Source organism: Aricia agestis, chromosome 20 (genome assembly GCF_905147365.1).
Source record: "Aricia agestis chromosome 20, ilAriAges1.1, whole genome shotgun sequence".
NCBI lineage: Eukaryota > Metazoa > Arthropoda > Insecta > Lepidoptera > Lycaenidae > Aricia > Aricia agestis.
Genome location: NC_056425.1, coordinates 6,404,070 through 6,416,708, shown reverse-complemented (window position 1 = coordinate 6,416,708; position 12,639 = coordinate 6,404,070). Strand labels below are relative to the sequence as shown.

At 33.7% G+C, this 12,639-nt stretch overlaps 1 protein-coding gene across 1 annotated transcript; it reads left to right on the top strand.

Annotated features, from left to right (window-relative positions):
* Nucleotides 1–2,277: 2,277 nt before the first annotated feature.
* LOC121737402 (keratin-associated protein 6-2-like) lies at nucleotides 2,278–10,441 on the top strand. Its single transcript, XM_042129076.1, has 2 exons — nucleotides 2,278–2,327; nucleotides 10,172–10,441. Exons 1-2 carry the CDS (start codon nucleotides 2,319–2,321, stop codon nucleotides 10,439–10,441), a joined length of 279 nt encoding a protein of 92 aa, XP_041985010.1. The 5' UTR covers nucleotides 2,278–2,318.
* Nucleotides 10,442–12,639: the final 2,198 nt, after the last annotated feature.

Genomic DNA, 12,639 nt, shown 5'->3' with positions numbered 1-12,639 from the left:
TTAGCGAAGATTTGCATTCGCATTATTAATTTGGGAGTACTATAAGTAGAAATGTATGAAAGTAATGCCCAACATTCGATAACGTTGCGAATACGTTGCTCTTATTTTTTTCTGTTTGATTTTTGACTCTTTGATTTGGTTTTTAAAGTGAAAACTTCTTAAGACATTCATGGGTGTTATTGGCTGAAAAAAATGAGGTCAACATTTTGGCAATTTTGCAATGGTGGATCTTGTGCAGATGATCATGCACTGCATGTAAAATTGAAACAACAAACAAATAGGTACTCCATAAGAAGCGTGGGTGAAAAGTGCCTAATATTACTCCTTAGTTCCTTGGTAAAGGCATGCCAGAGTTGGGCATAATTGAAATACTTGCTAATCTAATAATTATTAATCTAATTGCAAACTAATTACAATACATTTTAATCTAAATACATTCTAATTAACTTTCAGGTGCACAATTACTTCATCAATCTCATTAATTTGTAATCTGATTAACAACTACAAAGTACTATTTGTAATTCTGTAATCCTTAATCTCATTACTTTTTGCCCAACTCTGGTCTCAGCCTACCTATAAGGTTTGAAACGTAAAATGATGTACAGCTAGTACCTACCACTGGCAATTATAATATTATAATAAAAATAATTATTGTAACAATGTTCGTATTATACCTACTCATTTTATGGACAAACACGTCGCTAAAAGTATTCTGTAAATAATATAAAAATAAACAATAACGAATATAAAAAAATAAAAATATACTATTAAAACTATTATTTAAAAATATTATAATATAACAAAAAAGCTCTCGAGGTTTTCCTTCAACGCGCGCGATTGTAGGAGGATTTTCAAAATGACGCTAATATAATTTATCTAAAACAATAATATAAACATTGTAACAAGTTATATCAGTTCATTTAGACCGGTATTTAGAGGCAGCAATAGTAATAAATTCTTATAATACTTAATTAACATAAAGATGTATATTCTTAACTTTTAAATAGCTTCCAACGCGGATTTGAGTATGTGTAATATTTTTTGCTACTTATTTTGTACCAACTGTAATTTAAAATCAAACTTATAACACCCCTCTTTTTGTCGGGGGTTAAAAAAAGAGCCAAATCGATACATAATTTAAATGCGTTACTTTTTCTTAAAATATGAGGACTTTTTTTTTACAACGTACGTATATATGTAGCGCTATTTACTGAGTTTCAAATATTCATTTGCATACTATTTTTTATATTTGGCTAAAAATTAACATTATTTAAATTTGAGAATCAAGTTTAAAAGCAAATTCTTCACAACAAGGAAAAGCTGATCAAAAGCTCTTGCGCGTGAATTATAAAGTCCAAGGGACCAAAATTATAATACTTTAAAAATAATGACATCACCTTGAGCACTAGGGTTCCGCAGTTCAGTCTCGGTAGTCGGAACCCTAGTATTTTCTCATGTCTTTCGTCCTACTTATCTACTATCCTCAACTACTAGAACGGAACCTTTCTTGGACACCTAAGTACTTACTATAGGTTCCCTATAACATTTTTTTTTATTACTATCAAGCTAATTTTTCGTGAGTAACTTCATTTTGATAAGACGAACAACAATTTCCTCTACGAAAATTCTCGAAAGTGGTAGGCTCTAACAGAGATAGATCATAGAAAGGATTTAATATTTCGATTGTATGGTCCTAAAATATGGATTGTTTTATTTGTAGGACAATGTTACTCTTAAATTATATAACTATTAACCTATAATTATACAAAAAATCAGCTGGTTAGGTTTCCGTTTAGGGTTCTGTAATTGTGGGAGACAGTAATCAAAAAGTCCTCGTTCACTTACAAACAATAAATATATTTTCGTAACCAGCTGGAATAGTTGGGAAATGTACCTACAGTTAAATACTTGATATTTTTATATACTTAAGTATATGTATTTATATTGATGATGATGTATTTCTCGCACCTGCTCCATGTATGAGTTATGTAAGTTATTAATAAAAAATTTAATAAATACGTTAAGATTATAAAAATGAAAAAAAAAGAAAATCATCCCTGGTACGTGATTATCAAAAAAGAAATATAAAAAGGAACCCATTTTACGATTATTTTTGCACGGTATATTAAAATTATTATAATCAGTTGAATATTAAACAAGGTATTTAAATGTTTATCGCCAAATGTTTAGTATCCCTTTTCCGTTATTTTATTGGTATCGAAAATAATTTTCGTATAAATAGAGGCGCTCGCCATAATTTAAATTAGTATAAAAATTACAGTTTGTCGTGACATCCTCCAGCCTATAAAAATATAAACATGAGTCTTGTAAGTATTTTTTATATATTTTTTTTGTTTTGGTAAAATCATCTTTATTGTATTTCTTTCTAAATTTTAGTGTTTTTATTTCGTAAAGTTAAAATAAAATTTTATTTAACTCATATATACTTAGCAAATTTATTAAATATCATTTTTTATATTTTTAAATTATTTTGGGTTAGGGATTAAAAATAAATCCAATCCAAAAACCGCTAATCAATTTATTTAAAACGACTTCAAAATTATGAAGATTGTATACAAAAATAGTTGAGGCTTAGGCAAATTCTGAAAGAGGCACTACTAAAGAGTAAGAATTATTGAATACTTTTTAGTTCATTTAAGAATGAGTAATGTTTTTGTTTTCACTTGGAAGTCGGTTTTAATTTTTTATTTTTAAATTAAAAAATTTTTTTTTAATAATAATTTCACTTACACCTGAACCTATGGGGTTTGGTGGTCTCTAGCTGCCTATGGTGAGTAAGAATTATTTAATACTTTTTAATTCATTTAAGAACAACTAATGTTATTGTTTTCACTTTAGAAATTAAAAAATATAGCCATATTAAAAGCCATATACTTACCAATAATAATAATAATTAAAATACAGAAAAATGTAAAATTAAAAATTTTGTAATTTGTAAAAATAAAATAAAAGTGTTGATGTATATAATAGAGGTGTCCAGTCATAAAATCACCTAAGTCCTTTTCGGATACTAACAATAATATTAAGTATATTTCATAATATCCATGTGAATCCGTTCAAACCGTTCAAAATATACCGCTTTACAGACAAATCTAAGGATGTAAGGACCAAATGGAGATTGCCTTAAATTGAAAAAATCTATATATTAATACGTGAGCCAAAAACTTTGTATCCCTTTTGACGAAAAATGGGGAAACGTAGGTGAATGAAATTTTTCACAGTTATAGTTTATATGGTGAAGGAGTGCATCGAGCTAATATTATTTTGAAATTATGCTTTTATCATACATTTTTTTAACAAATAAAACATTACACACACTACAACACACACACTAGGAAAAATGACAGATTTTTGAGTGACAAGTCTATAAATACGAATTATACTCTTTTATTTATGGTTGAAGTCTGTTGACAACAAGGTGACAAATTCAAAATGGATTATAGTTTTTTTTTTATTGAATTTTAGATACTGACAATGCTTACACGGCCAGTCTGAGATCAGCTGTGTCCCAGAGACAAGAGTTGAAACAAATATGATAAAGTCAATTTTTTTTTCACAAAATATAGGTAGTAGTCCTAATGTCGTTGAAACTAAGGTCGAATTTCGACCATTGGGCGATCTCTAGTAATAATAAAAAACCGGCCAAGTGCGTGTCGGGCCACGCGCAATATAGAGTTCCGTAGTACCGCTAGTATTTGATAATTTTTGTATGGTCAATGAATGTACATTTATAACGTGTTTTACACCACTAACAATATCATTTCAGTTACGTTTAAAGGAATTTGAACGAAAAGTTCCTTTATATTTCGCCGAATTTTTTTTTTCAGTTGATCGACTATTACTCAATAACTTATGATGTCTTCTTAGCCGTGATAATTTTCCTTTTAAATTTAGCATATTTCCTACTGCCATGAATTTTTTCACATTTCCAGAAGCAACCGTTTAGCTAGTAGAAGGGGTGGACACTGGAGACTCCAGTGTCCACCCCGGACACTGGAGTCTAACGGTTTTTTCCGTTTTGAAGTTTCATATTTCACAAATGGATCCCTAAATCGAATAATGATCTATGAATACTCGTAATATTTTTAAAAAACCTATCCAACGACACCCCACACGGTGGGGTGGACGCGAAAAAGAAAATCATCCCCGCTTGATCCGTAGGGGAGGTACCATAAAAAAATATATTTTTTTAATTTTATACACCATTTTGTCGGCATCATTAAGTAAAAGTCTTTCATTAATATCTGCATTCATGCTTAATTACAGCTTTGTTATTTGTAGGTCCTACAGTCTCTGAGTAAAACCGCGTACAGACAGACAGACACACGGACAGACCGAAACTATAAGGGTTCCTTGTTGACTACGGAACCCTAAAAACAGGGTGACGAATGACCACACCCCTTCGCCTTGAAATTAACATTAATCAAATAACTTAACTTCTGAAGGTGACAAAAACATGAATAATAATCGCAATTCGCAAATATAATTTGGTCCGTGACTAATTTAATCGATTTTTGGTTTGAAACTGGTTCAATATAAAAACTGGTTTCTTTCTGTTTATTTACCTTAAATAAGATATTTACATATTCTACGCATCGTAGTAGTGACGTCAGACTTTATATACAACCTCCTTTTATTCTTTATTGTCGGTTTACATTATTTTAATCCAGTGATCCAATCCAGGGTTTTTTTTTATTGCATTCAAGAGCATTCCAGTGCTCGTTTACATTATTATAATAGTAATCGAGTGCTGGATTGGACCACTGGATTGGAATAATGTAAATCGGCCATTAAGATTTTTTATCCACATAATATTTGACCCCCCTAAATAGGTAGAGAAGAAAAAGCTTTTCCTTTGTTACATGGTCATTGACTTAATATTCTTCTACTTTTTGTCCTCTGTTTTTCTTGAAGAAATCAATGATTATGGAATTGAATGATAGACGTATATAAAAATATCTAGGCAATAAGCGTGGCCAAAAAATACAGCTATATCGGTACGGTTTGGTATTTGAGTTAATGGCATTTTATACCATAAGTATCTTTCTTGTAGAACATTTTTCTGTTAATCGAACGCGCACTTGACGCACTGGTGAGTGTTGCCATACTCTAAGTTTTGAATTCTTTGACTCTGCATTTTTGAGAAAAAAAAAGTTTAAATTCACTATAATAATATTATATACATATAATATTATTATAGTGTATTTAAATAAATTATACAAGTTAAATCCACAAGAACTTCTTTCTTTTTGGTCGGCTAAACACGTTCGGCCACGCCTGCTTGGTCCTGGCGGATCTGCGTAATGTATGTGACCTTACACTTACAACACGTACCGGGGAAATCCCCAATAACGTGTTTATTAATGCCTTTATTTTTGTGTGCGTAATGTACAGTCGGAGACATAGCCGGTTACCAATTTTCGACTTTATCTATTGATGATAAGTTTCAAATTTGAAACCACGTTGAACCGTACGGTTAGATAAATTCTTTGCTTGCTTAAACAGTAGTAATGACTAAAGAGGTTGTAATTAAGCACAATTTGGTTTAACACCTTGTTTCTTGCTTATGAGGTTCATTATAATAATATTAAATTAGGAATTAAAAAAAAACGCTAATAAGTGTCAGAATACATAATATCGAACCGATCAAATCACTAGAAGTTGCTTATAAAATCATTCATGAAATAGATAAATCCTTTTCCAGCGGGCTAGTTTGTGCAACTTTTGTGCAACAGACAGACAGACAGAATATGCGTCAATCTTATTACATTCCCCTTTTTTCGTCGAGGATCAAAAATAGTAATCCGGACCTGTCTTAAGCCGTACAGATAAATTCGGTTTTTTATGCATAAGCATTTAATATAACTAAAAAATTGAATGCATTGACCCCGGCCAATTTTACTACAGTATATAAATACCATAGTAAAATGGTAGGCCGGGGTCAATGCATTCCATTTTTTATTTATTTCGAAGATACTAAATAATTATCCTCGTGTTAAATAAAGAAGCTGACCTGTGCATGATAGAAAAGTACGAAATCATGCCCACTAGCAAAGTTTTGATGTGGTTCGATGACCTAAGCTCCTCAAGCTTAAAATATGACAGGTACAGTCAGTAAAAAATATAACCGACGTACTCAGAGACATTTAATTATGATTATCCTTCAATTTAACGAAGAGTTTGACGGATAAAATGTATGGGGCTTATGTCAAAATTTTGAATTTAAGTAATTAATGTTCCACTCTGGGTGCGGCAGTTAAATGAGTAAAAATTCTGCGACTAATATTTTTTTATGTATACAGACCCAAATGTATTTATTACTTGTGAAAAACGTAACGTATTATGAAGAATAATATTTTAATAATTAGTACCTGGATGACCGAGCTTTGCTCGGTATAGCAAACACTCATTGAATTCGTGTTACTTAACTACGCCATCTGCTGGTCGTTAAAACAATTAGTTGCTTACAAAATAGTATTATTATTCGCCAATAGATGTCAGGAAGAGTCATATTTTTCAGTTTATCGATTATCGATAAAACACGAATAAAAAGACATTTTCTGAAAATGATTCCTAGCTAGATCGATTTATCGCCCCCGAAACCCCCTATATACTAAATTTCATGAAAATCGTTGGAGCCGATTCCGAGATTCCAATTATATATATATATATATATATATATATATATATATATATATATATATATATATATATATATACAAGAATTGCTCGTTTAAAGATATAAGATATAGGGCTCTTGGATATCTCTAGTGGCGCGGTGAGTGGCAGATTCAGGCAACACGTGTCCGTCAGAGTGCGATCAGCTGTAAAATACGGTTTACTAGTTTTAATGAAAACACGTTGAAAACGTTAAAAATGCTCTGAAATAGGAAAATATGGGCGGTACGAGGTACTGTTGTGTTGTAGGGTGCAAAAATTCCCACGGAAAAAGACGGAATTGGGAAACGTATCGAAATCAACATGCCGATTATTAATCATGCTTAAATCTAAATCTCGCATGAATATTTCTAAAATATCACGTGCAAGTTATTTTTAATATCATTGTTTCATTAAGTATAATAATATATTGTAATTTAAAAACGATATAAATATAAAATAACAAATAAAATTATTGTCGGTTCAATATTTCAGAACAATACTTATTCCTTCAATATTCACTTTTGCATTTATACTATTACTAGATGTCCCGCGCGGCTTCGCCCGCGTAAATTAGGAATTTTACGGAAACCGTACATTTTCCCATAAAAAAAAGCTTATGTCCCTACTCTCTTCACGTGGTCTACTCTATATCTCTATATCTGTGCCAAATATTGCCATAAAAATTGCTCCAGTAGTTCGTGAGATAAACCCTTTCTAATATTTCCCCCGTTTTCCCCACATTTTCCCGAGTTTCTTTGGTCGTATTAGTCTTAGCGTGAATTATCACGCTAAGATACACATTATAATATAGCCTATAGCCTTACTCGATAAATAAGCTATCTAACACTGAAATAAGTTTTTAAATCGGACCTATAGTTCCTGAGGTTAGCGCGTTCAAGCAAACATATTTTCAGGTTTATAATTAGATTTTTTTAAATTATCGCTTGACAAACTCGAGTCTCGATCTAAAAGACTATGAAAACCAATAACACATAATAGGCTCATAATCGACGACGCATAATGTAATATGGTAGTGATGATGATGACGATGAATGTAATTTGCATAGTAGCATAATATGCTTTCCGTTCTTAAAACAACGCCGAAACTCCCAAACTTGTATCTATAAAGAATCAGGAGTTCTCTCAGCACCTTCTGAACCACGGTATACCAGGTATACCTCGGTGCAAAATCTTACTTGTTGGTAGCATATGCTTAGAATACTTCTCACGAAACCGAAGTCACCACACGTTTCCCTATGAAATTTGAGGAGTTCCCTCGATTACTTATGGATCCTTCATCAGATCACCACTTTTGTGAATATAATACTAAATTGACATGATACCCTATATACCAAAAGAAAAATTTTGAAAATCGGTTTACAAACGGCGGAGTAATCGTTGAACATAAGAAAACGAACATAACACCTCCCCGTCGGTTAAAATTGTAGCCTATGTGTTATTCTGATGTATAAGCTATATTATTGTAAAGTTTCATTAAAATCCGTTCAGTAGTTTGTGCGTGAAAGAGTAACAAACATCCATACATCCAAACAAACTTTCGCCTTTATAATATTAGTAGGATAGTAGAAAGTAGGATCATACTAATATACTAATTACTGATATTACTAATTTACTAATAATATTATAAGTGCGAAAGTGTGTCTGTCTGTTACCTCTTAACGCCTAAACTGCTGAACAGATTTTGCTGAAATTTGGCATGGATAACTCCATATATCCTTAAAAGTCCCGAAAAAGGACATAGGCAGTGGCGTAACTATAAGATCCGGGGCCCGTGGCAAATTGATGGGGCTCTATCAGTAAAAATCGTCACGTTAATAATAAAACAATATTATGTACTTAAAAAATGTTGCCCTTTTGGGCCGGAGGCCCGTGGCATTTTGCCAGCCCTATAGTTACGCCACTGGACATAGGATACATTTTGTCTCCGGAAAATGTACGGTTCCCGAACCCGCGCGACTAAAGAGTTATGGCACAACGGAGTTGCGGGCGTCATCTAGTAAATATGTATAATATATTATTACATATTAAAATTTTTCTTTGATAATGAAATACAATATCTTCATTTTCCATTTTTATTTTGCATGTACGGTTGAATAGTTGCTGAAAATATATTCGTTTACATTATTCAACTATTAATTAATTTTACAATTAATACATAGCTCCACTTTCACGTCGTACAGTCGATTACCTACTCGTCTGTGGTTCTCTACTTTTACACGGATGATTCATTCTCCATCATCATGGATTTCGAAGACCTCATGAACATGATTGCTTTGGAATTAGTTTGTGCTCTATAATTTTTAATTGGGTAAACAACCTGTTTTTAGTAATAACTAATAAGTAATAGGTAACTAATAAGATGATCTTACAAATTAATAAATACACAGTAAAAAATCATATTCAATGAATTTGAAAGAATATTTCATGATCGTGTATATTTAAGTAAATATAGCTTTCGATAAACAGATTTTCCGCGGAAAAAGTCTGTGGAAATATTCCGAAATCCAAACTGAATAGTAATTTGGCTCATTACTTTTTATTGTGCTAAAAATATAAACAATTACCAAAAAAGTGCAGTGACTTGTATGAGAATCATATGAGAAAAGCGCCCGTGAGTTTCCGCCGTCAACCGACCCGCGGCGTTGCCGTAGCTTAGCAACGATATCCAAGAGGCCTATAGGATAATTGGAATAAGACTATACAGGGTGTAACAAAAATAAGTGATAATACTTTAGGGTGTGTACGTGTTCCTTGTAGAGAGTTCACTGTGAAAGTAGCAGCGCTGAAAGACCAAATTTTTTTTTCACTTTTGTATAGGGAAACTCGTGACGCTCGAACCCTTGCCCATACAAAAGTGAAAAAATTTTTTCGTCTTTCAGAGCTGCTATTTTCACAGTGAACTCTCTACAAGGAACACGTACACATCCTAAAGTATTATCACTTATTTTTGTTACACTCTGTAGAGAAACATTCAGAATCCTTCCCCATAATTTGATAATACTCAAATAAATCCCTCCGAAACACCAGAGATTACTAAATACCAGGGAGGAGAAATAAGGGACCATAAATTGAATTGCAAAATTTATAACAATGTTGAGATCAGTTGAGATGGTTTTAATTTTTAGAAAGAAAATTGTAAAGGGGTATGAAGATTTTGGCCGACCTACTTGTCCGTCATTTTGATTTTTTTTATGGCGTTCACGAATAATTCTTTCAAAAATGGATAGCTAACATCAATACAAAAAAATTAGAACGCAATTTAAAAAAAAACAAAATGGTTGACCAGGCTCCATATAAAAATCCCTTGTTCAAGATGTCACACTAGGGGGGAGCGGGGGTTGGGGGATCTAAAAATCATGAAAATCGTATCTTATGGATGGTCCCTAATCAGTACATTCAAAGTTCCGTCAAACTCAAATTTCCAAATTAAAAGTTTCAGTTTGTATTCTCACTATAATGACATTTACAGCGTACGTGCCTCTTCTTCCTGGCCATCGTCGCCTTCGCAGCGGCCCTCCCCACTCCTGACGCTGACGAGACCCTGAAGCCCGAAGAGTCTAGGTGGGGCAGACACGGCTGGGGCGGTTACGGTAACGGTTACGGTTACGGTAACGGTTACGGCAACGGCTACGGTTACAGCCGCTACGGTTACGGTAACGGCTACGGTTACGGCGGACTCGGCTATGGCGGCTACGGATACGGTGTCCCCATCAGTATCAGCTACGGAAGCATCTGGTGATTCGAATAAATGTTAAGCTTTAATAATAATATATTTTTATTTTACTACTTTTGGGTTTTCTTTTTCCTTTTATTTAAAATGTTTATCATCAAATTTTCGTGTTGCAAACCAGAAGAGTTATTGTAATGTACCAAAAATAAAATTTGATAATTAATAAGACAAGAATACTTAGTCTTTGAATACTCTGAAGTTATTAATTTAAAATTCTGTTATTGTTTTATTCCAGGTATACATAGTACATTACTGTATAAGAATATTATAAGTTAGATATAATATTATTGCTCATTAGTCATTAGCATTACTATCAAATAAATGAAAAGGAAAAAAAAGTTTAGCTGTCATCGATTATTCCATGCAATTAAGAAAAAAAAATAAAACAATGAGCTATACTCCAGACGCGGAAGTGCCTGCAAAAGTGGAAACGAAATAGCATTAGCAGGCATACATTTTGGCCTGGAATAGAAAGAGAGCTGAAGCCCGATGGATATTTCTTCCTCTCCTGCTACTATCTTATTCTCTCTCCAGCTTACGTTTTGATAGAGATCGTGTAACTTTTTGATGTGGGAGAGCCATGCTTCGGCACGAATGGGCCGGCTCGACCGGAGAAATACCACTCACAGAAAACCGGCGTGAAACAGCGATTGCGCTGTGTTTCGCCGAGTGAGTGAGTTTACCGGAGGCCCAATCCCCTACCCTTTTCCCTTCCCTACCCTCCCCTATTTCCTTCCCTACCCTCCCCTATTACCGTATTCCCTCTTAAAAGGCCGCCAACGCACCTGCAGCTCTTCTGATGATGCGACTGTCCATGGGCGACGGAAGTTGTTTTCCATCAGGTGAGCCGTTTGCTCGTTTGCCCCCTTATTTCATAAAAAAACTTTTTTGTTTTCATTTTTTTCATCCCAAAGGAAATTAGTAGTTGGTAGTTGGTAGTTGGTACCCGTAACACAAGTCCTTCAGGTACTTACCACGCGGCCAGACTGAGTGGTGTGAAGCGTCCATAGATATTATTATCTATATTATTTATTATTTAAGGTCTAAGCCCGGCCGCACATTATCCGAATTTCTGATCAGAAAGATTCGGACGCCCCGCCCCGCCCATACATTTTGACATGTCAGAATTCTGATGAATCAGAAATTTCGGATAATGTGCGGCCGGGCTTAATGGTATTATGCTTTTATGCTTTTGACTGTACCGACAAACTCTTTCGTGGTCACTATACAGTAGTCAAAAGACAGTACATGATGAGCGCAATGTCATGCCCGAAGAATGGACGAATTTTTTGTTTGAAACCTGACTTCATCGAGATGGTTCTAGTTAATGATCATCAATTTATTTTCCTCATAAAATGACAATATTATATAACTATAAAATTTACTTAGTAGACGGTCTATACTGTACTCGGCGAAACATGGGGGTAGCGGCCATTGACTCCCTCTCAAAAACTTGTCATTTCCTATACAAAGCCGCGATTGACAACATCTGACACTTCATTGTCAATCGCGGTTTATATGGAAAATGACAAGTTTTTGACAGGGAGTCAATGACCGCTACCGCCATGTTTCGCCGAGTACAGTATAGTAATTCTAAAATGTTACTTATATTATCTGAAATCTTCGAAATAGAATACCATGGAAGGTAACTAAGTAAAAAATGGTTTGTAAGAAGTAAAGACCAAATCAAACTTAAAAGTTTTTTGTTATACTTGCCGGATTTGTAATTTTTATGAGTATAGGCTTTTAATTTTGCTTCCCCTACGAACACTGCCATCCTAGGATGTTACCGCCCCCCCTAGGGCGCCATAGGACGCTGCAGCCTATAGCCTATACTGCCTATACATAAATCCAGAGCTGCTTAGCTAGGGAGCCATACGGGAGCAGTCCAAAGTAAGAGAGTTATCAAGTATAAAAGTGTAACTAAAGCCTAGCTGTGACTCTATAACACTCACAAGAAACCTAGGTCTCTATTGATAGAAGAATTTTTAAAATCAGCTTACATACACAAAAATTAATTTGCCCAGGTACAACCTCACAGCCTACAGGTGTAAACAAATAAAAAAAATATCCACAGCCGAACATATTATAACCTCCTCCTTTTTGGAAGTCGGTTAAAAACAGATAATATTTTAGGATGTGTAATGTGTATGTGTCCCTGGTAGAGAGCTCACTGTGAAACTAGCAGCGCTAAAAGACCAATTTTT